At 49.9% G+C, this 24,073-nt stretch overlaps 2 protein-coding genes across 3 annotated transcripts in view; one reads left to right on the forward strand and one right to left on the reverse strand.

Moving 5' to 3' along the window:
- The window catches only part of P3H1 (prolyl 3-hydroxylase 1), a 29,188-nt gene extending 21,631 nt beyond the window's left edge, over positions 1-7,557 (reverse strand). For both annotated transcript variants that reach the window (XR_012642347.1, XM_074975520.1), the window contains exons 1-2: positions 7,426-7,557; positions 1,243-1,395 (exon numbers count right to left, since the gene is read on the reverse strand). Coding sequence is in view for 1 of the 2 variants with exons in the window: in XM_074975520.1 (XP_074831621.1) it covers positions 1,243-1,326 (84 nt within the window). In the remaining variant the exon portion in view is untranslated. The remainder of the gene's footprint in view (positions 1-1,242; positions 1,396-7,425) is intronic.
- Positions 7,558-7,846: 289 nt separating this feature from the next.
- C18H1orf50 (chromosome 18 C1orf50 homolog) lies at positions 7,847-20,962 on the forward strand. The gene is made up of 5 exons (XM_074934047.1): positions 7,847-7,854; positions 8,030-8,186; positions 14,585-14,671; positions 16,320-16,451; positions 18,941-20,962. Exons 1-5 carry the CDS (start codon positions 7,847-7,849, stop codon positions 19,124-19,126), a joined length of 570 nt encoding a protein of 189 aa, XP_074790148.1. The 3' UTR covers positions 19,127-20,962.
- The last annotated feature ends 3,111 nt before the right edge of the window (positions 20,963-24,073 follow it).

Consider the following 24,073-nt stretch of genomic DNA (forward strand, 5'->3'; position numbering starts at 1 on the left):
ATTTGCTGCTGGAAATTTCACAGTTCCACATTTCAGGTATTCCCAAAGATGAAGAGATCTCTGGTTCTGTGCTATGTGCACTGGGAGAGGCTCTCAATTCAGCACAGTGTCGCAGGAATGGTGCACTTCCACGCTGCTCCACATGGGAGAATCCTCCTCTCCCCAAAGGCCCCTTTACTGGTGCCCCCGACACGTGGCCACTTCACTGCAAACAGAACACAGCTCTTTTAGCCAGCCAGCCAGGCCATTGAGTTCTGGTCCCATATAACCTTTCCCTGTCCAGTTGCACCCCTGAATCTCATGTGTCGGTGACAATGCAGGCTGGATGGTTTAGGATCCCTGGTTCTGGGCCTTTTCAGTCATTTTAAATTAATTACCATCTATTTTTTAATTCTGCCAGTTAGAAAAACAGCTAGAGTTTTATTATCTGTGATGATGCTCCACAAATGCCCAGCCCCCTCCATATTCATTGGCTTCGATGCAGAATCTGACACAGCAGGGTAGTCAGGAGGGAACTGGGGGTAGGATACCAGGCTGTTGCCTCCTCCTGTCATGTGAGCCCCTTTGCTACAAACTCATAGCCAAGGCCAATCTCGAACCTTAGGGGTGGCCTGCTAAAGAAGTGATTTTGACACATGGGCTTGGGTTCCTTACGATGTGGGCCCTTCCCTGAAAGGTTGCTTCCCCTATCTCCTCCCAAAACACTCACAAGTACTGATGAGGTCAGGTTAGATCTTCCTTGGCTGTCCTGGAGGGCTTCACCTGAGCTGAAGGGCAGGGGAGTTGAATCTTTAACCAAGACATCCTTTCTCAACAGTGTTCACTGGGTGTTGGTAGTTAAATAGGTGTTTAAAAATAGCAAGACCTGAAAAGTTTTACAACATTGACAAAATCCTTTACTTCTCAATCACTCAGCTTTCACCTCTCTGCCCTGTTTCACTTGGTCGCCATCACCAGACAGGACCTGAACTTCTACCCCAGAAGCAGAACTCTCCCCCCAGCCTCTTTACTGTCATAAACCAGCAAACAGGACACCCCTTTTATTCCATCGTTTGTAGCCATTGCAGGTCAGCTCCAGAGATCACCCGCCTTGCAGGTGCTGAGGGAGACTTTGCTCATTCAAACTCTCCACACAGACTTTGAGTGCCCAAGGAAATGATGGTGCCAGGCTGGCAGGTGCGGGTGGAAGCCTTGACCCTGAAGAGAGACCTCAAACACTTGCGGGAGGAGGGTTGTTCTTACCATGTGAGGCTTGGCCTCCAGGTCTGTGAAGTCCGACTCTTTGACTCCTGCCATCATCTGGTAATACTCCAGGTTCTGCCTCATCTCCACATGGTCAGGGTTCCCAACAAAGAAGGTATGAGCGGCAGCCACAGCCTTATCGATCTTGTGGATCTAAGCAAAGAAAACATGGGGAAAGGTGAGACCGAAGCCCGGACTCCCCACCACACAGGGACAATGTACTCGGCACCCCGGGAACATGTTACTATATCAGCACAGCACAGGTCTCGGCCACTTCTCTCTACGGATTTGCCTAACTCCACCCAGCCATAGTCCCTGTCCCCCCAGCACACCCCAATTCAGCCACTCTCCATGGGCCCTGTGCATGCCCACACCACGTTAATAACAGGACTGGTAACCTCACAGCACCTGACCCCTCCCTAACAAAAAAATGCAATTTATCTGTGCCCACCAGAACTCCAATTCAGGTCTCTTATTCCCACCACCCAAGAGGGCCCTTGGCCTAGTCTGTGTGGCAGCACTGAACTGGGGCAGGAATAATCACTGCTGGTTGATAGAGATTGCGCTGGACAAGCTGCCTTGCCTCCCTGCTTCATGCTGCAGACACACTTAAAGAGGCAGTGGGGATCTCAGCTTAGAGAAACATTCCCCACTCCCAAATAACAATATAGCCAGGGCCCTAAGGTGTGGGAAGCTGCACTTCGATGGAGCAGTTCCTGGTTTTAATGAGTCTGTGGTTTGTTTTGCTTTGTCACACTGACTCTTTGGGGCAAGGGAACACGACTCTTAACGGAGGATTTCCTGGTTTTCGAATGCTCGAATTGGGGTATGGCGATCTCCTCCCCCACAACGGACATGGGGAGCAGATGGGACTGTTGAGGCAACAGCCTGAACTGCATCATAACTAAGTTGCTTAGAAATGAAACCATCAAGCACCTTTTGGTAAATGTCACAGGTCAACTTTACAAGGAGACTTGAGAGCACAAATAAACCACCCAGTGAATTCAGGATGATGCGCAATGCTGGAGAGTTTCAGAGCAGCATCCGTGTCAGTCTGTATTCGCAAAAAGAAAAGGAGGACTTGTGGCGCTTTAGAGACTAACAAATTTATTTGAGCATAAGCTTTCGTGAGCTACAGCTCACTTCATCGGATGCATGAGAGTGAAAATCCCACACTGCTCTGGGGGAATCCTAGGACCAGACAAACTTAATCTACTGGGGAAAGCTACTGGCTTCTTCAACTGCTTGTGTACTAGAACCACAGGAGAACTTCCCCTCAAGACAATTTGTGCGGAAAACTGTACCAGCCCAGCCTTCCCCTGCAGGGCACAACCAGTCCCTGCCAACTCACCGGGAACATGTCCCGGACCCAGACTGAATGAAACATCATAAACTGCCCATGTCACAGCTGGATGTCATTACTTACTAACCAAAACACTAATCCCATCTCTTCCTGTCATAAATATAAAGGGAAGGGTAAACCCCTTTAAAATCCCTCCTGGCCAGAGGAAAAATCTTCTCACCTGTAAAGGGTTAAGAAGCTAGGATAACCTCGCTGGCACCTGACCAAAATGACCAATGAGGAGACAAGATACTTTCAAAAGCTGGGGGGAGGAAAAAACAAAGTGTCGGTCTGTGTGATGCTTTTGCCGGGGACAGAACAGGAATGGAGTCTTAGAACTTAGTAAGTAATCTAGCTGGATATGCGTTAGATTATGATTTCTTTAAATGGCTGAGAAAATAAGCCGTGCTGAAAGGAATGGATATTCCTGTCTTTGTGTGTTTTTGTAACTTAAGGTTTTGCCTAGAGGGATTCGCTATGTTTTGAATCTAATTACCCTGTAAGGTATTTACCATCCTGATTTTACAGAGGTGATTCTTTTTTACTTTTTACTTCTTCTATTAAAATCCTTCTTTTCAGAAACTGAATGCTTTTTCATTGTTCTTAAGAGCCAAGGGTTTGGGTCTGTGGTCACCTATGCAAATTGGTGAGGATTTTTACCAAACCTTCCCCAGGAAGTGGGGTGCAAGGGTTGGGAGGATTTTGCGGGGGGAAAGACGTTTCCAAACAACGCTTTCCTAATAAAAATAAACCCACGTTTGATGGTGACAGTGGAAGTCCAAGGGCAAAGGGTAAAATAGTTTGTACCTTGGGGAAGTTTTAACCTAAGCTGGTAAAAGTAAGCTTAGGAGGTTTTCATGCAGGTCCCCACATCTGTACCCTAGAGTTCAGAGTGGGGAAGGAACCTTGACACTTCCCCAGCTCTCCATACACACCTTATACCTTGCATCAGTCTAAACATTTATTTTCTTTTGAGTTCCACAGAGCCCCAGGCTGTGGGCTGCTACTGCTTTAGCTAATCCCAGCTGTTTGAAAGTGTGGCTGTCCTGCAGGGGCAGCACAAAATTTCAACTAAGATCTAAAGGTCCCTGGTTCATTCCCAGGTTTTGGGAGGCTTTGCCCATGCTTCCTTATTTTGGAATGGAAGGATGGTTTTGAGATTAAAGCACTGGACTGGGACTCAGGAGATCTGAGTTCAGCTCTTCGCTCTGCCACAAACTTCCTGTATGACCTTGTGCAAATCTCTGGGCCTCATCTCCCCCGTCTGTACAAGGGGAATAATCATCTTTCCGGTCTCTCACCCATTATGTCTCTTTAGATTGCAAGGTCTTTAGGGCAGGGATTGTCTTTTATTACGTATAGTATGTACAACACTGAGAACAATGGGGCTCTGATCTCGGATGGGGCCTCTAGGTATGATGGTTAAGGCTGCATGCCTTCTGCAGTGTTCGGTGTGGCTGGCCCCGGGGCTGCCCGAGCAGATCAGGCGGCCCCTGGGCCAGCTGCACTGGCCGCTACTGGGGCAGTGTGGGTGTGGGAGGGGGCTCAGGGCTGGGATGGCACTTACCTGGGGCTCCCCAGAAGCGGCAGGCATGTCCCTGCAGCCCCTAGGCGGAGGAACCAGGAGGGGGCTCGGTACACTGTCCCCCGCCCACAGGCTCCGCCCCCTCAGTGCCCATTGGTTGCAGTTCCCAGCCAATGGGAGCTGCGGAGCTGGAACTCATGGCCGGGGCAGCGTGCTGGAGCCCCCTGGCCTTCCCTCCTCCTCAGAGCCGCAGGGACATGTGGAGCCAGGTAGGGAGCCTGCCAGCTCTGCTGCCTGGCTCCCCCTCCCACAGCAGGGGTCCCGGGCTGTGCACCGCCGCCCCCCCCAGCACCAGTGGGGGTCCCGGGACATCCCCCCAGCACCTCCGGCCCACCCTCCCAGAGCACCCTTGGCCCAAGTTTTAGTTAGGGGTATATAGTACAAATCATGGACAGGTCATGGGCCATGAAATTTTGTTTACTGCCTGTGACCTGTCCATGACTTTACTAAAAATACTCATGACTAAAACGTAGCCTTAGCGATGGTCATTCAAATGATAATTAATAAGAGTCTCCCAAGGGAAAACAGCCTCCTTTTCCCTTCCCCTGGGGGGAGAGAAAGAAATGGAGAAGACATCATGTGAGACAGATGTCAGGCATGTTGTTTAATGCAGCTCTGGAAGGCATTCAGACACTGTGCTGATGGGTTCAGTATAAAAACCTGAACAGAATATACAGGGCAGTAGTGGAAGGCCAGACTCTTAGGTTATTTTAAATTGGACGAGACAAAGCCCAGAATGCACCATACAGACTGATCCTGCCCTGGCAGGGGCTGAACAAGCTGGCTTTACAGGTCTTTTTCATTTCTGCCTTCTGAGAATCTATGAATTGCACCTTATCCCAATGGTTTAATTTTCATGAGAACTTAAAGAGGACCCATCCAGGTGAAATCTAATCAATAAAAACCAAAACAAAACACAGCTGAATAGTTTCAGGTTCTGCATCTACCCAATGCTGCGCTGCCAAATTTTTAGTTTTTTAATCTACATTTTTCCATTTAAAAAATATTTTCTCTTCCCTCTTGCTCTGTGAAAGACAAGTAACAAGAGACACCAACGGAGTGTAGAGTGGAGAGTGAAACTGTCAAATGCACAAAGTAAACAAACTGAAAACCAAATATTTTTTCCTCTCATTGCCTTCAGTATTTGATTTTAGCTGTTACTTGTAATGCCAGTAGGTAAAAACTATTCACACAGACATGGGATTAAATGGACATTTAATCAGCCTGACCCAGTATTTTCTTTAAAGCTTTCTTGGGGAGCAAAGCAGAGACAAAATGTCTGTGGCCCCCTATTCTTGGGCTACAGGAGAGTCTCTGTGCCACAGAGAGTCAATGTGATCACCGATGCAATACAAAACTTCCCGAAGGAATCAAGACCCCCAACGCCACATAAGAATATTCTTTGCAGTTATTTCCTTTAAGTGCCCAGTGGGGCAGATTGTTAGCGCTAGCATCATCATTACCACTAAAAATATAGATCTAATGGATGTAAACACTTATATGTCTCAGTAAGGTCACTGAATGGGACAAAGACATATCAGCGGCAAGGAAGGGAGTGTACAAAGGGGCCATTTTTTCCACTTTTCTGACTACAACTGCACTTGACATCAGTTCTGAAACATGTGACCCTCATGGATTACATTACACTGGGCATGAAGGATGATACAGCCCCCAGCTCACTACGTGGCATTTCAGCTTCTGAAGAAGGGAGGAGGAGAATAGAGGGGGCTGGACTTTCTGCTGCAGGAAAAGGAGGGGAAACATCTGGATTGCACATGTGGCATAAACTCCATTACCCTTCCCTGCCCTGGGGTCGGAGAAGCAGCGAGAGGGGAGGATGGAGAGCTCCGTGACTGGATTCTGTTACATGTGCTGAACTGGGAAAAAGGAAATGTGCTAAATACAAAGCAAGGCACAAAAGGAGTTAGGGGGGATATCCATTTCACTAGCATGTGGCACCCCCGTGAGGCTGGGGCCACAGACTTGGCACTGCCCCCACCATCTAGCCTACCCGTCACAGCACAATACTGGCCTGTAGCTAACTCCCAGAGAACACCCTTCTGCCCATCTCTAGTGTTATCTCATGCTCCCACTGATACCTCATGTATTTCCTTGGGTCATAGCCTGCACTTTCCACAGCACCCTTCCCACTGCCTCTCTCCTTGCACCATCCTGTTCCCCCTCCAGATGCAGCTGCCTCCCTTCCTAGCACCATCCAGCACCCCCGCCTAACACAACTGCTCGCAAGCCCTCCCCAAGGAGGAATGTGCCTGCATTAAGAGCAGCGCACAGCTCCTCTGGATTGGTACCCAGGGAAAGGACTAATGGATCTGCATGCCCTCCGTTTTGACCCTTGTTAAGGGAGCCAAGGTGGGTGAGGGAGTATCTTTTATTGGACCAATTTCTGTTGGTGAGAGAGACAAGCTTACACAGAGCTCTTCCTCAGGTCTGGGAAATGCACACAGAGTCACAGCTAGATACAAGGGCAACAGATTGTTTAGCATAATTAGTGAACACATATTTCAACAGACCATTCTTCCCAGATTCAACCCAGCCCACTAGGGACAGTACTGAGTGTGTGCACACCGTCAGAGTGGAATGGGCATGGGGTTTCAGCTGGGCCATAGCTTAATAAAACACTCAGCTCCACTACCACATAGGAGTGGATGCCCTGGATGGCGTCCGACGTGGACAGAACTCCCTTCCTTATTAGCAGGCAGCAGACAGACCAGATATGGTCCTGTGGCCTTTCAGTCTCACATTGAAATGAGCTCCTGCATTTGGTAACAGGTCTGATCTGCCAACAGAGTAATTTCTCAACCTCAAAAGTCCTAGCGGCTGCAAACAGCCCCCACGCTGCCGGCTGTAGCTGGTGAGTGAAGTGCGAGTGCCCAGCTTTGGGGCAGTTTGGAGCCCATGTACATCACAATGCAGAGCATGGGATGACAGGGACCCTGCACTTTGATTTCCCCTGGGATTTATCTAAGTGGAGCAGAGCGCGGGGCACCTGAGACAGAGCCACACCCACGGCTTCCCATTCCACCTGCTGTCAACCTCACCTGGGGCCCCAGCCCCTCCCTTCACTCTGAATTTGCCTGGAAAGTGCCCTGGGGATCCACCTGGAAACAGCCCCCCTGCAGAGACATGGGGGCCCAGGGCGGCCCTTTGTTCCCTGGGGGCTCCCCCATCCCCAGCCAGGCCTGCTCTGCCTCCCCGGTCCGGTCCCCCCGGTTCAGTCCCCCGCCCGGGCCCGCACCTTGAAGTAGGCCACCTGCAGATAGTTGTAGGGGCTGCGCCTGCGGAACTCGAGCTCCAGCTCCTCGCTGAGCAGGGAGCGGGACGCGGCGCCGGCGGCGCAGGCCCGCAGGCAGGCGGCGCGGCGCAGCAGCTGCCGGAAGAAGAGGAGGTCGCGCAGGGCGGGCGGCGGGCCCGGCTGCCCCGCGGGCCAGGCGGTGCTGTCGGCGCAGCGCAGCCGGCAGCGCACGAGCTGGGAGCGCAGCGCCCCCCGGGCCCGCAGCGCCCGCTCCATGTGCAGGATCACGGCGGGCCAGTCCCCGCGCGCGTACGCCTCGGCGCCGGCGGCGAACAGCGCGTCGGGCGGCTCGGCCGGCTCCGGGGGCTCCGCGCCGCACGGCGCCAGCAGCAGCAGCAGCAGCGGCGGCAGCGCGGCCCGCGCCATGGCCGAGTGGGGAGAGATGGGCGGGGCCGGCGGCAGAGCCCCGCCCCCGGCGAGGCCCCGCCCCTCCGGGCCCCGCCCCCCGCGCGCGGAGCGCGGCCCCGCCCACGGAGCGGGGCGGGCGCGGCGATGGCGGAAGGCCGGGCGGAGGCGGTGGCGGCGGCGGCCGCGGCGGGTGAGTGAGGCTGAGCGAGCGTGGCTGTATCGTCCCCCGCCCTGGGGCCGCGCCGCTTTCTAACGGGGTCTCTCTCTCCCTCCCTCCCGCAGGAGCCGCTGTGGCGCTGGTGGAGCGCGGCGCCGACCCCGGCGAGCTCGTGGCTCTGGCGCAGCAGGTGCAGAAGGTGAGGAGCCCGGCGAGCCTGGGGTTTGGAGGTCGGGGCCCCCGGGACTTTCCGGCGGGGGCGAGCCGGGCTGCCCCGTTCCCGGGGGTCGCGGGTGGCCCCATGGGCTGCCCCGGCCCGGGGAGCTGGCGCGGCGCTGCTCGAACCGGTTCCGTTCCCGCGGGCTGCGAACCGGCCCGGGCGGGCCCTGCCGGGAAAGGGGCGAGCGAAGCCCTCCCAGAAATGTGGGGCGTGAGGGGCTCTCGCCGGCTCGGCTCGCCCCGTCCCTGCGCCAAGGCAGGGCTAGAGCTAGCTAGGCCAGGGCTTCTCACACTCGCCTTGGTGGGACCCGCGCTGAAAAGATTTGTGGCTGTGGTGACCCCCCCAAAAGTGACGACCACCCATACCATGCCACCCTTATTTCTGTGCTGCTGGTAGTGGCCCTGCTGCCTGCAGAGCTGGGCACCTGGCCGGCAAAGGCTGCTCTCCAGTAGCCTTACAACCCCCATTTTTGGGTCTGCCCCCCTGGTTTGGGAAACACTGTGCTAGACCATCCTGGCAGGTGTTTGGCTACCAGTTCTAAAAATCTCCAATGATGGAGATTCCACAACCTCCATAGGTGATCTGCTCTAGTGCTTAACTACCCTGACTGCTAAGAAGTTTTCCTGATCTCTAACCTAAATTCCTTTGCTGCAAATTAAGCCCATTTCTTCCTGGCTGCTGCTAGCCTGTGCACTGCAATGGTGCCCACTGAAGTAATTGCCAAGTGGTGTGGCAAAGTGTCCTACTGTGGGGGAAGAAACAAGGCAGCCTTTCCCAGAAATCTTTGGCAGACGATTGCAGATTACCTCCAGGAAAGTTTCCTAGAGATCTCTATGGAAGCTTCACGGGACACCCTGGTGTTCATAAACCTGCTGTTTGGCAGGGCCCTCTCTCCCCCTCGTACAGGGGAATGAGAAGCAGACAGCAACTGTCTCTGTATTGGTTATTTCACTAGCTCTTCTAGCCTGATTAAAAATGCAGTACATGAGCAGATGTGTCCCTGCAGTATTGAAGCAAACTGTGTACTGACCAGACCTTCCCTCCCCTGCATCAGGCTTGCTAGAGCTAGACTGCTCAGGAGTCAAAAAGAGGTCCTGGCTCACCACTCCACCGGATCTCGCTGTCGCCTGCCCCGATCCTTCTTCGCCTCCACTTCCTCGTTCTCAGAGTTTGCTCTAGTGGTCTGTGACTCCAGTCCCGTCCCCCCCTCGAAGTATCCACTGGGTTCTTGCCTGTGGAGGTGGGGTCGCTGCAGTGGATGGCATACACCTCCTTGTAGAGGAGCATGTCTGCAGCTCTGTACCAGAGTGATTATTTGCCTCCCTTGCCTTCTGGTATGCCTGCCTAAGCTCCTTGATTTTTACGTGGCACTGCTGTGTTGCTGTCATTGCGCAGGGCATGGAGGACAAGGGCTATCTGGTCATAGATATTGAAGTGCCCATGACTGCACAGACTTCTCTCCCCACAGACTTGGGAGATCCACTACCTCCAGCGTACTCCAGGCAGGAGCCTGTTTGCGTGCGGCGCTGGCATGATCAGCTGGGCAGTTGCTATGTTAGCTCTCCATGCCAAGCAAACGGGAAGAGCAATTTCAAAACTTCCTGGGGCTTTAAAAGGGGAGAGGCGCATATTTGTGTACCTGGCTGCAGGACAGCAGACGTCAAAATGGTGACCAGAATGGTCACCGTGGGCATTATGGGACACCTGGAGGCCACTTAGGTCAGTGTAAGCACCACAGTGTCTACACCAGAGGTGGGCAAACTACGGGCCACATGCGGCCCGTGGGACCCTCCTGCCCAGCCCCAGAGCTCCTGGCCCAGGAGCCTAGCGCCCGGCCCCTCCCCCATAGCCTCAGCTCCGTGCACTGCTGGTGCAATGCTCTGGGTGGCGGGCTGCAAGCTCTTGCCGGCAGCGCAGCTACAGAGCTGTAGCCTGACCCAGTGCTCTGTGCTGCGCGGTGGTATGGCTGGCTCCAGCTGGGCAGCATGGCTGCCTGTCCTGGTGCTCTGGGCAGCACGGCTGTAGTGCTGCCAGCCACCAATGCTCCAGGCAGCACAGTAAGGGGGCAGGGAGGGTTGGATAAAGGGCAGGGGAGTTTGGGGTGGTGGTCAGGGGTGTGGATAGGTGTTGGGGTGGTCAGAGGATGGGGAATGGGGGGGCAGAATGGGGGCAGGGGTTCCGGGGGCAATCGGGGGACAGGGAGAAGGGGTGGTTGGATGGGGCAGGGGTCCCGGAGGGGGTGAGAAGCAGTGGGAGTCAGATGGGGGCAGGGGCCGGGCCATGCCTGGTTGTTTTGGGAGGCACTGCCTCCCCTAACTGGCCTTCCATACAATTTCGGAAATCTGATGCGGCCCTCATGCCAAAAAATTTTCCCGCCCCTAGTCTACACTGACACTGCCTCACTCTGTCAACCTAAGTGCTACATCTGTTGCCACAGTGGTTTTATTATGTCGGTGTTGTGGGGGAGTTCAAAGTGGTGGGAGAACCAATGCAGTGTGCACAGCTCCATAGCTAGGTCGATGTAAGATGCCTTATGTTGACCTAACTCTGTAGTATAGACTAGGGTTTGTTCATCCAATCGCTGCTACCCTTTTTGGTGAAAACAGCAAACAAGGCATTTAACACTTCAGACGTTGCTGGATTTTCTGTTACTATTTTTCCCTCCTCATTGAGTAAGGGGCCTGCCCTCTGTTTGCGCTTCCCCTTGCTTCTAATGTGGGCATCTTTAGAAGCATCTGTTGTGCGACTTGGCACCCTTGGGGTGGGATATCACCAGTGGGTCAGCAATGATCTCTACACAATGATGTCTGACTGTCTGAAGAACTCACACTGGACCCAGACGGGGAAGCAATGGAGGCCAGCAGAGCCCCTTGGTACACCTAAAACTTAGGTTGACCGAGGTGCGTCACTCGGGTGTAAATTTTTCACACAGGCCAAGAGTCATACTTAGCTCAACCTAAGCCTTGGTATAGACACCACTAGGCTGATGAATTAATTAGTTACTGCCTTGTGAGGGGGTGGCTTTATTGCAGTGACAGAAAAACCCCTTCCATCATTGTAGCACGTGTCTCCATGCTACAAGAGCAGTGCTGCACCTGTGCTGCTGTAGCGATAAGAACATGGGTTCACGTTTGGTTCATGCGACTGCCACTGCAATGACAAGAACTAGAAACAATTAAACCCTTGAAAGCTCAAATTCTGGAGCTCAATTCAGCAAGGGATGAAATCCACTGTAATTCTGCTGCTGCAGAATTTTGGAATACAGAGAGTCCTGGTTAAAACCAATAAGAGACCCGTTTGTAGTAATGGGCATTACTGCATATACAAATGGGTGGTACGTTCTCCTGTGGAATGCAGCATTCAGACAGGAAGACGGGCTCGTCTTCAGGTTAAAGTACTGGACTGGCAAAGCATAAGAATGGCCCTGCTGGGTCAGACCAAAGGTCCGTCTAGCCCAGTATCCTGTCTTCTGACAGTGGCCAATGCCCGGTGCCCCAGAGGGAATGAACAGAACAGGTAATCATCAAGTGGTTCATCCCCTGTTGCTCATTCCCAGCTTCTGACACCTGACATATGTCACCTGACATTAGGGCCCTGATCTTGCTTGGGGCCTCTATGCACTACTGTAATACAAATAATTCACTTTTGGTCCCTTCTTTCAAGGTTGTACTTGAAATAGAAAAAATCAAGGGAAAAGGCATCACTTGCTTATTAATCAGCATGAGGAAGAAGAGGCAGTTGCTTCCATAGCAGCAGACTAAGGGCTGTTCTACACTAGAAAACTAGTTTGACCCAGCTACTTTGCTCAGGGGTGTGAAAAATCCACACTCCTGAGCTACGTAGTTAAGCTGACCTAAGTCCCCATGTAAACAGCACTAGGTGGATGGAAGAATTCTGCCTTGCAGGGTGGTGGATTTTACTACAGTGATCGGAGAACATTGCTGTAGTAAATGTTTACACTGAAGCACTGCAGTGGTGCAGCTGCAGTAGTGTTTTAAGTTTAGACAGAGGCTTATACTCCATATGGCAGCGATCGAGATGGCTCAGAGAAGAGTGAGAAGAACGATAGAGGAAAGGACTGGACTTGTTTGCCTTTGAAAGGAGAACAAGAAGACAGGACATGATAAAAAATACGTAAAACAATGAACGGCTTAGAGAGGGTAGATCAGGAACTTCTGTTCTCCCTGTCTCAAAACACAAGAAGAAGGGAATGTTTAATGGAATTAAAAGGTGGGAAATTAAAAATAGATAAAAAGAAATACTTTTTCACAGAATGTGTGATTGAAGAGTGAAACTTATTGTTACAGGAAGTTTGGCTAAACTTTTATGCTATACCAGGGGTGGGCAAACATTTTGGCCTGAGGGCCACATCTGGGTGGGGAAATTGCTTGCAGGGCCATGAATGTAGGGCTGTGGCAAGGAGTTGGGGTGCAGGAGGGAGTGTGCGGTGTGGGAGGGGGTGCGGTGTGCAGGAAGGGGCTCAGAGCAAGGGGTTGGGGCAGAGGAGGGGTGCAGAGTGTACGAGGGGGCTCAGGGAAGGGGGTTGGTGTGCAGGAGAAGGTGCACAGTGCAGGAGGGGGCTCAGGGCATTGATGTAGGGAGGGGTGTGGAGTGCAGGAGGGGGTTCAGGACAGGTGGTTGGGGTGCAGGCAGGGGGTTCAGGGCAGGGCGTTGGGTACGGGGTGCAGGCAGGGGTTCGGGCTCCGGCCCAGCGCTGCTTACCTGGAGCAGCTCCAGGGTGGCAGCGGCATGCTCCGGGGCCGGGGCCAGGGCAGGCTGCCTGCCTGCCTGCCCGCCCTGGCCCTGCGCTGCTCTGGGAAGCGGCCGGCATCACATCCCTGCTGCCCCTGGGGAGGGGTGGGGGCAGAGAGCTCTGCACGCTGTACTTGACTGTGGGTATCTCCCCCGAAGCTCCCATTGGCTGTGGTTTCCCGTTCCTGGCCAGTGGGAGCTTTAGGGGAGGTACCCACAGACAAGGGCAGCATGCGAAGCTCTCTGCTCCCCTTTTGCCAGGGGCTGCATGGACGTGGTGCTGGCCGCTTCCCGGAGCGGCGTGTGGCCAACGGCACCACGGGGGTGGCAATCCCAAAACCCTGCGGGGCTGTATCTGGGCCGTAGTTTGCCCACCCCTGTACTATACCATCAAAGCACTCCTGGTGGACACAACTTACGCTGGCAAAACTCAGCTTCTACTGGTATAGCCTATTCCAGCTTCTTGAATTAAACGAGCGTTACCAGCAAAAGTGAGGTTATGCAGTCTAGCTGTATTTACACTAGGCACTTTTGCCAGCACAGTGGTGTCAGGGGTGTGATGAGGCGCAATCCCTGACTGACATGAGTATGCTAGCAAAAGTCTATAGTGTAGACATGGATTAACTATTGGAGATCAGGAGGAGACCAAATGAAGGAGACAGATTATCCCACAGTTCTGCCTACTACAGGGTTCTTACATCTTCCTCTGACAGTGGTCAGTAACAGATGCTTCAGAGACAGAATACTGAACTAGCTGGAACTCAAATCTGATCCAGTCTGGCAGTTCCTATAATCCTGAAAGGCCAAGACTATTTTTCTTAGTGATGTAAATCCTGATAAATTTTGAATTTAAAGTCTCAGTGACTGAAGAACAGCAAATGCAGAAGTACTGCAAGCTTCTTCCATGTAGCCCTGCCAACCTGCCTCAGACATGAACCTGCAGGACCACCATTACAGGTGAAAAGGGAGTTTAGTCTCCATGGCAGAATCAGTTCTTGACTTTTCTGCAGATGCTCAAATGGAGTGGTAGGGGCAATTTGTTCCAACTATGTTGGTAATTATGATGTGACTCTGTCCACCAGGAACGTGGTGCTGGCTGCTTCCTGGAGCGGCGTGGGGCCCACGGCGCCACGGGAGTCGCAATCCTGTAGGCTGGATCCAAAGCCCTGAGGGGCCATATCTGGCCCGCGGGCCGTAGTTTGCCCACCCATGCTCTAAAAGCAAATATGTGGCAAATAGCTTAGCAAGATTAAAAAAAATATTAGACACCTGAAAAGGAACCACATCTTCAGCGGATACTTTCCTGGCTAAATGACAAATCTTGTGTTTCAGAGCATACACCTCATCAGACAGGTTCAAAAAGAACTTACTTTATGACGATACCAAAACTCAGGCTGCTTATGGCAAGTTTTCATGCCAGTCTTCGTGTAAGAATGCACACTGTGCAATTTCCATAACGTTACCTGAAATAACCAGCCTGAGTTCTGGTGAGGTCAGAAAGGCCAACATGGTGGGAGTGGAGCTGGCAGGCATTAAACCCATACAGACTAATCTTTACAAGGAGTGAGAAGGCCAGTAAGTTTTCTCTGGTGCCTGTTTATTAACATTTCCCTCTTTCTTACAAGGCAGATGAATTCATCCGAGCTAATGCCTGCAACAGATTGACCGTCATAGCTGAGCAAATCCGGTATCTGCAGGAGCAGGCCCGGAAGGTAAGGGAGAATTTAGCATTATCAGTGCTTATCTGTCAGTCCTGCAGGTTGAACTGATTTCTAGTACCTGTCAGAATGGTACATGGTTTGTAGTTGTGTATCCATTTCATGGAAGAGAGAACAGGAAAAAACAGGCAGCAGTCCAACTCTTCTTTCTGAAACCATTCTGTCGCTGGCAGAGAAATGTTTACCTTTTTCCAGGTAGAGTGAGTATTGTGTGGAGGGCAAAAGTCTTGATACTTGAATATGTGACCAGAAACTGTAAGATCTTTGTTCTGGCTCCCAGCTTTATGAAGTAAAGAAGATTGCTCCTTTCCCAAACAGTATGAAGTGTACAGTCTCTAAAGCAAAAGCAGCTGTCTCTCTGGAATGATAGGATTTGTGACATAAACCTCCCATACCACAGAATTGTGCTCCAGTATCTAAGCTAACATCTTAGGTGTTACAGAGGAAGAAGCAACAAGGTTTGGATGCAGCCTGAATGTGTGGGGTACGGGAGAGAGAGCACTCAAAGATGGCTCACTCCCAGGTTTGGGAAGGAAGGAGGTTTGGGAAGCTTGGTTTTAGCTATGCTAAATTAATCTTGATTGCAAAACATCCAGGAAGAGATCTGGGATTCCATAGAGTGGAGAGCTAGAGCTGTTCTCTTCATAAAAAACTAAATGAAGCATGTGAGTAGGTAGATTTCCAGAGAGGATGGATGTAATGGGAGAAAAGGATTGGGTTTAGGATATAAACCTGGGGGACTATGGAGAATAGGAGGAGGGTCCACCAAAGGAGTTACTGTATGAATGACCAGGGAGGTGGAAGTCGAGCCCAGAGCTGACACAATTACAAAAGCCAAGGGAGGACAAGATTTGGAGGTCTGTATGGCTGACTGTGTCGAAAGTAGCAGAGGTATCAAGGATGGGTGTGTAACATGATTTTCATGGGGAATTTCTGTCCTCGCTTGTTAAAGACACAGTTCCCTATAGATACCCACCATAATAGATTTGATCTCAGCTACTTGGCTGATTTGTGATCCTGAGACAGATTTGAACCCATGTGTGAAAGGCAAGTGCTTTACCTAGTAAAGGCAGGATCTGTGTTGCTTCCCTGAATTCAGCAGCCCTGAGTCTTTGGTGGTGATCCATCATTGACAGGTCTTAGCCCTGCCACTCCATTGGGTTGTAATTGGCCATTGTAGACATATAGGTAAGCCTCAGAGTTAACAGAGAACTATACAAGTCCCGTCCCGTCCCGTCCCGTCCCGTCCTCCCCCCCCCCCCCCCCCCCACTTCTAACAAGCAAGACCTGGAACTTGAAATTTGGAGCCATAAAGCCCCATGCTCACAAATAAATCTGTGGCCTTTTTCTAGCAGGTCTGTTAGATGGAACGGCCAAGCTAGATTCCAAGGGAGGAGTCTACGTAGTGCCGATAGTTATGAGACGTCGGCACAAATTAGCCCACATCGTTGAGTTGACTTTACTGAGGGAGTTTCTTCCCTTGCTTTCCACAATTACAGCATAGTGCTCCTGGTGGAGAATTGCTGCTGTGTTTCAGTGCTGGAAGGCGTGCTGTATAGTCTGAGGTGTGAGTGTTGCACTTTTCTTTTCAGCTGTGTGGATTTCAGAGGGGACAAAGGTCTTACAATTCTGTTGTATGTAGGTCTTGGATGAAGCTAACAGAGATGCTGATCTTCATCATGTAGACTGCAATATTGTAAAGAAACCAGGAAACATCTACTACCTGTATCGGCGGGAAAGTGGCCAGAGATACTTTTCCATCCTTTCTCCTAAGGTAGGCGGTAACCTACTCTCCTGAAAGAGTAGGAATCAAGAGTGAGCATGAAGCGGATGTCACCAGCACACATTGGGGGCTGGCTCATTCTGTCTGGGGTCTCTCAGCAAAGAGTCCATTGACCCAATGGGGGTGCACTTATGAAAGCTGCTCTTAAGAGGGTAGGTTTTTTTAATGGTGACTTGGTTTGTGCTCGCAGGTTGGCTTGGGAGCTGTATTGTGAAATAGTCTTTGAGGAAAGTTGAAAAGATTTTAGCTGTTTAGAAAGCAGGCCAAAAAAATATTCTAGGTTGACCTGAGAAGTGAATGGGAGATTTCAAGGAGTCCCCTCCTGGTGGATCTAACACACATGCTTGCAGATCCCTCTCCTCTGAACCCCATGTCAGTGAATCTCCTCAGGACAATCTTTTCCAATGTTAAGCCCAAAAGTTGTTTCCCTGCCTCCTCACAGTTCAGCATTTCATGTGTTTAGACATGGAAACTGGGGGCTACTTAACTCTTAGTGGGAAGGTCTCAGAGAAGCTCCCTTCCTCTAGGCCCTTTCCTTGGGTGTGAACTAAAGAAGCTTTAGAGTTTTCATTAAATATAAAATTGAGGATTCTTGTTACAGATCAAGAGGATTACATATGACATGCCCCAAAGGGCTGGAAAGCTGTGATACTATCTCCTCCCATCCCCATGTACACCAGCAGCGGATTTCTAAGTAGTCCCCGTTCTGGTCACTATGCTCACTCTATACCAGTACTGTGATTGTTCAGGAATAGACAGGGGTGAAAGAAACTTAAAGGACTTACCAGTATGCTGGAGTCCTGAGCAGGGGGGCGGGGCCTCAACTGGAAGAGGCGGGGCCCTTAAATCCCCAGACTTTAAATCGAGATTTAAAGGACCCGGGGCTCTGGCTGAGGTAGTGGCGGCTGGGAGCTACCAGCTGCGGAGGAGGCTGGGAGCCCCGGGGCTCAGTGGCGATTTAAAGGGCTTGGGGCTCCGGCCGCCGCTACCGCAGTGGAGCCCTGGGCCCTTTAAATTGCCGACAGAGCCCCCAGCTGCCGTCGCTACCCCAGGGCTCTGGTGGAGAATTAAAGGGCCCGGGGCTCTGAGTGGTGGCTGGAGCCCCTCGCCCTTTAAATCACTGCCGCAGCCCCACCGCCACTACCCCAGGGCTCCAGCAGTGGGACTCGGGTGGCGATTTAAAGGGCCTGGGGCTCTGGCTGCCGCTACCACCCTGAGCCCTTTAAATTGCCACCGGAGCCCCCAGCCGCTGCCACTACCCCAGGGCTCCAGCAGCCGGGCTTGGGCGGTAATTTAAAGGGCCCGGGGCTCCCCGCAGTGGCCAGAGCCCTGGGCCCTTTAAATCACCGCCTGAGCCCCGCTGCCGGAGCCCCCCAGGGTGGTGGTGGTGGTCCGGGGCTCAAGCGCTGATTTAAAGGGCCTGGGGCTCCCAGCCACCGCTACCGCAGCGGAGCCCCGGGCCCTTTAAATCGCCGCCCAAGCCCCGGGATCCCAGTCACCTCTGCTACCTGGAGGGCTCTGGCAGCAATGGCCTGGGGAAGCCAGTCAAGTACGGCATACCAGCTCTTGCTGGTACCCCGTACTGGCTTACTTTCACCTCTGGGAATAGAGATCACTGCCTCCTAGGGCTTTGCTCATGATGTTACCCCACTCTGAGGAACCTCCTCTGAGGTAAAAGTTGTATTTTCTTTCTGATGTGTCCAATATTCAATTCACATTCTTTAATAAAAGCAGATTGTAATGGCATAGTACAGAAAAGAGCAAACCAGAAATTGAGGCCCATGGCAATGAATGCCTCTAGTTGGCTAAGCCACTACTCTGTCCCTGTCAGCTCTGTCACTGCACAGAGCTTGTCTTAGAAAGTATGGTAATGGGCCTTAAAATATGTCTGAGTCATTGTTCGTGTTGCTAACATGTCCAGGGAGGTCACAGACTCTGAATAGCCTGGTACTCGTGTTAAGTTTTTGAAACGAGTGTTTGGGTATTTCATCACCCCAAATCAAACTAATATGAGTGAGTTTGCTTGAATCCTCCAATTCATATGACTCCTGGTACCTGTCCTCTCTTTTCCCCCCCTGCTCTCCCCTTCCCCCAACAGATATGTCTAGGCAAAATCCTGAGTCCCATCCCCCGAAATATCGCATGCATATCTATTATATGCTTTACTATTCTTAACATACACTTTCCATTTTTATTTTCCTGTTGGAGAGTGCACGCTCAAATAAACCCCAGTTGTGCCTAGGTACAGCTTTTTCCTTCGGAGGGCTAACAAATCATTAATGCCACAAGAAGGGAAGCAAGCCTTCAAAACTGCAGAAAGTCCTTTGTTAGGAAGTTTGACAAGACTCTGAATATTAAAATCTATCAATGTTGGTAGAGCTGCTCAGTCCTAGTAGACAGAGCTGTGTATAATCTGTGTAACAGCTGAACTTCCCGTGAGTGAGACCAAATCCTGACATGAACTTGTCTGTTTTTTACAGGAATGGGGGACCAGTTGCCCTCATGAGTTCCTTGGTGCCTATAAGCTTCAGCACGACATGTCCTGGACTTCATCCGAGAACATTGAGAAACGAGATGCTGAAATTAGCATCCTTGACAAGCTGCTGAGCCAGCAGGCAGTGTTGCCTCAGTGTACAGAGCCCAACTTCCAAGGCCTCACCAAGTGAAGCAGGCTGGCAAGAACAGCGCAGGCATTCTGAACAGCTTCTAGAAGAGGATGGATTGTCCTTTCCTGACCACTGCAAAAGGAGTTCTAAGAATGGAGTCCAAGAAATGAAAACAGACCAGCTGCTCAGTTCAGCTACCCCTACTTCCAGATTTTCATTTAAAACTCTTAACACAAACCATTTCTGCCTTGCCCCACAGCATCTAACAACTTGTAGTTTAGTTAATTACTCTACCAGGTCTAAGAACAGACATCTATCTTAAGTTCCTCTAGTATCTTCTCCCATGGTCTACACTACAGAGTTAGGTGGACGTAAGGTAGCCTACATCGACCTAATTATGTCAGTGTACACACTACAGCCTTGCTCCTGCTGATGTAAGTGACCTACTACACGGATGTAATAATTCCACCTCTGTGAGAGGCATAGGGCTTATGGTAGTGTAGTTAGGGTGACAGTGTGTGTAGACACTGTGGGATATTTACATTGGCTGTCATTCTTGTCAATTTCATGGTTCAGTGCTGGAGCCATGAAATAGACAAGAAAGCTGCTTACAGCTCCGTCTGTTGCCCCAGGGTGAATGGAGGGCTCCCCCTCCCAGTCAGGCTGTTGCCCCCAGGGGCTCTCAACTCCCCACCAGGAATCTCATGTTCTTGAGTTCTACAACTGAAAGTTCCTTTTCTGTGCCCCCCTCTGCTCCCACACCATACCCCACTCACAGTGGTTGTTCTTGGTCAGTGAGGACCCAGGGTTCAGAAGTGCACCTATGTGAGTTCACCTCTTGCTCAGGGGAAAAGACACCTGGCTTGCTCTACCATCTGAGCACTTGCTCTGGCTGGCTGCCCTGCCAGCTGCTGCTCCTTGCTGCCTGTTAGTTACCTCTTGCTACCACCAGTCTGTCTCCTGTGATCTCTGCAGGTCAGTCTCTTAGTGATTTTTTGCTCTCAGTAGGTTGGGCAGAAACACTGCCCCACTGCAAGTGATTTCAGCTCTCATGGAGTACTTAACAAAGGCTCCTAATGACACCTATTTAGCTCTATCTTTGAACAGGGGGGAAGAACAGGTTAAACCAGACTGGGGACCCTTAGGGAGAGTCAGCACCTGTCCCTGCCCCTTTAACTTTCCCAAAAAGAAAAGGAGTACTTGTGGCACCTTAGAGACTAACCAATTTATTTGAGCATGAGCTTTCGTGAGCTACAGCTCACTTCATCGGATGCATACTGTGGAAGCTGCAGAAGATATTATATACACACAGAGACCATGAAACAATACCTCCTCCCACCCCACTCTCCTGCTGGTAAAACTGGACAGTCTCTACGTAAAAGAATAAATGGACACAAATCAGATGTCAAGAATTATAACACTCATAAACCAGTTGGAGAACACTTCAATCTCTCTGGTCACGCAATCACAGACATGAAGGTCGCTATCTTACAACAAAAAAACTTCAAATCCAGACTCCAGCGAGAAACTGCTGAATTGGAATTCATTTGCAAATTGGATACTATTAATTTAGGCTTAAATAGAGACTGGGAGTGGCTAAGTCATTATGCAAGGTAGCCTATTTCCCCTTGTTTTTTCCTACCCCCCCCAGACGTTCTGGTTAAACTTGGATTTATGCTGGAAATGGGTTTGTGTGTGTGTTTTGGGGGGGGGGGGGTGAGAAAACCTGGATTTGTGCTGGAAATGGCCCACCTTGATTATCATGCACATTGTAGGGAGAGTGGTCACTTTGGATGAGCTATTACCAGCAGGAGAGTGAGTTTGTGTGTGTGTGTGTTTTTTGGGGAAAAAAAAAGGGGGGGTGTGAGAAAACCTGTATTTGTGCTGGAAATGTCCCACCTTGATTTTCATGCACGTTGTAAGGAGAGTGGTCACTTTGGATAGGCTATTACCAGCAGGAGAGTGAGTTTGTGTGGGGGGGGGCGGAGGGTGAGAAAACCTGGATTTGTGCTGGAAATGGCCCAACTTGATGATCACTTTAGATAAGCTATTACCAGCAGGAGAGTGGGGTGGGAGGAGGTATTGTTTCATGGTCTCTGTGTGTGTATATAATGTCTTCTGCAGCTTCCACAGTATGCATCCGATGAAGTGAGCTGTAGCTCACGAAAGCTCATGCTCAAATAAATTGGTTAGTCTCTAAGGTGCCACAAGTACTCCTTTTCTTTTTGCGAATACAGACTAACACGGCTGTTACTCTGAAACCTAACTTTCACAGGGGTCTGGCATTTGAGCCATTGGCATAACAAGGTCCTTTCAGCTAAGGGTGATCCCCTCATTTGGATTAAGCACAGTTCTGCTCCCCTTTATTCATACAGTAAAGAAGACAACACTGATAACAGCATTTCACTACCCCTATATTCAGTATTAAAGTGATTTGTAACCCAATACCAGCCAAAGTTGATCACTTTGAGCAACACTGCTCCCTCTGCTGGATATCTAAGCAGAGTAGGTGTGTTCATGTAAATACAGTTTGCTCCTGAAGTCTCTCCACCTCCCAGTTACGTGTCAAGGGAGAGTTCATTCAGACCCTGCTTACAGTAGTTTGACTTGTGCCAAATGGTAGCAAGGTCAGTACTATCCAGTGGAGTAAATATATGTACCTTATTCTTGGAGATGCCTCACTTCCAGGGTACTGAGCAGGTTCCCCCTGGCTTGATGATGCATGAGCCAGACTCAGTGCGGGGAAGCTTTTCATAGAAGGCTCAAGAAACTAGGCCCTCTAGGCCACCTTTCATCTGCTGCCTCCTTCAGGGGAGTGAGGCCTGGGGGAGTCCAGCAGGTGCGATTTTGGGGTTTGTTTTTCTGATAAGGAAAAAACCATTTAAATTTTTTTAATTAAAGCTAATGTTAAAATTATCAAATACACAGGTTAAGGAAAGAGCATTTATACATCTGACTATAATGCTTAAATTATTCAAAAGTACAGAGTTTGGTTTAAAAGTCAGAAAATACATATAATCTAGAACTCTGCCAAAACACTTAGAATGCCATTTCCCATCCACATGCCTGGCGCTTGCAAAGTATCTAGTGACTGAGTGCAGGGCTCTTAGATGCTCATCTTAAATGTTGTAGCATTGTGTTAGGTTTTCCTCGAATATTGTAGAAATAAAAATATGCTCCACCACAAAAGAATTTCAGAAGCAGCTGTGCTGCCAGGAATAGGAAAGAGATGTCTGTTCTCCCTTCTTTATTATGCAATTCCCATTACTTGTTGGGTTTACTTTCACATGAATCATAACTTCTAAGCACAGGGAGTCAAAGCACTGGTTTTAAATCACAAAGCCTATGGGATTTCCAGCAGGGGCAGGAGGTGACTTAGTGAAGGTATTTTCTGTTGTTCTCAGCTGCTCGCTTATATTTCAGTACCAAAGAATAGAAATTTGAGAATTGAATTAAAAATATCTTAATTTGTTAGATGACACCTTCAGAGCCATAGGACTAAAATGCAAACTATTCCTTGTCTCCAACTTTATTACGGGTGATGCTATATTATTTATATAGAGATGAGGTGCACATAATGTTCAGTATGCACACAGGAAAACTAGGTCTCTGCCCTGGTAACTTAACCATCTTTTAAAAAAAAATCACTTCTAGCTAAAGATTTAAACATTGTAAAAAGAGCCTCAGTTATTTAAGCGGCAAAGAGTCCTGTGGCACCTTATAGACTAACAGACGTATTGGAGCATAAGCTTTCGTGGGTGAAAACCCACTTTGTCGGATGCACGTCAGTTATTTAAATTAGTCAGTTATATAACAGAGTATTGATCTCTCTGCCCATTGCACAGGAATCACTTTCAGCATCCTTTCTGTTGACTGGAATGTCACATGGACAGGGACATCCAGCCCAGTTCGAGAGTCAGTTAACTAGCTCTGGTTATAAATTGCAGTGTCTTACAGCAGTTAATGTTAATATTAAGAATATTTCCAGTGTTGTTTTCAGCCCTGGGGAAACACTTAAATAGGTGGGAGGCCCCTATGACTTGAGCTATGCCTGAAAGAGCATTTGAAATCTCATGCACTGGCTTTGCAGGAAGCAAAGAAAAGGTTCTGGGTTTCCCTCACAGCCTATGCACAATCTCCAGCTGTAGTGGCCAGTTTGGTGAATCCACATTGCTTCCATTTGGTGGCAGCACAGAGCATTTCTTGCTGTGAGGATTCAGAGTAGCAGGCGTGTTAGTCTGTATTCGCAAAAAGAAAAAGAGTACTTGTGGCACCTTAGAGACTAACCAATTTATTTGAGCATAAGCTTTCGTGAGCTATAGCTCACTTCATCGGATGCATACTGTGGAAAGTGTAGAAGATCTTTTTATACACACAAAGCATGAAAAAATACCTCCCCCCACCTCTCTCTCCTGCTGGTAATAGCTTATCTAAAGCGATCACTCTCCTTACAATGTGTATGATAATCAAGGTGGGCCATTTCCAGCACAAATCTAGGGTTTAACAAGAACGTCTGAGGAGGGTGGGGGGGGGGGGGTAGGAAAAAACAAGGGGAAATAGGTTACCTTGCATAATGACTTAGCCACTCCCAGTCTCTATTCAAGCCTAAGTTAATTGTATCCAATTTGCAAATGAATTCCAATTCAACAGTCTCTCGCTGGAGTCTGGATTTGAAGTTTTTTTTGTTGTAATTTCGCAACTTTCATGTCTGTAATCGCGTGACCAGAGAGATTGAAGTGTTCTCTGACTGGTTTATGAATGTTATAATTCTTGACATCTGATTTGTGTCCATTTATTCTTTTACCTAGAGACTGGACAGTGTTACGTAGAGATTGAAGTGTTCTCCGACTGGTTTATAACATTCATAAACCAGTCGGAGAACACTTCAATCTCTCTGGTCACGCGATTACAGACATGAAAGTTGCGAAATTACAACAAAAAAACTTCAAAACCAGACTCCAGCGAGAGACTGTTGAATTGGAATTCATTTGCAAATTGGATACAATT

Source organism: Natator depressus, chromosome 18 (assembly GCF_965152275.1).
Source record: "Natator depressus isolate rNatDep1 chromosome 18, rNatDep2.hap1, whole genome shotgun sequence".
In the NCBI taxonomy this organism is placed as follows: domain Eukaryota; kingdom Metazoa; phylum Chordata; order Testudines; family Cheloniidae; genus Natator; species Natator depressus.

Coding starts and splice junctions, on each gene's coding strand:
- C18H1orf50 (XM_074934047.1), top strand. Junction 14,672..16,319: donor TGCAGGAGCAGGCCCGGAAG/GTAAGGGAGAAT, acceptor TGTTGTATGTAG/GTCTTGGATGAAGCTAACAG. Junction 16,452..18,940: donor TTTCCATCCTTTCTCCTAAG/GTAGGCGGTAAC, acceptor TGTTTTTTACAG/GAATGGGGGACCAGTTGCCC.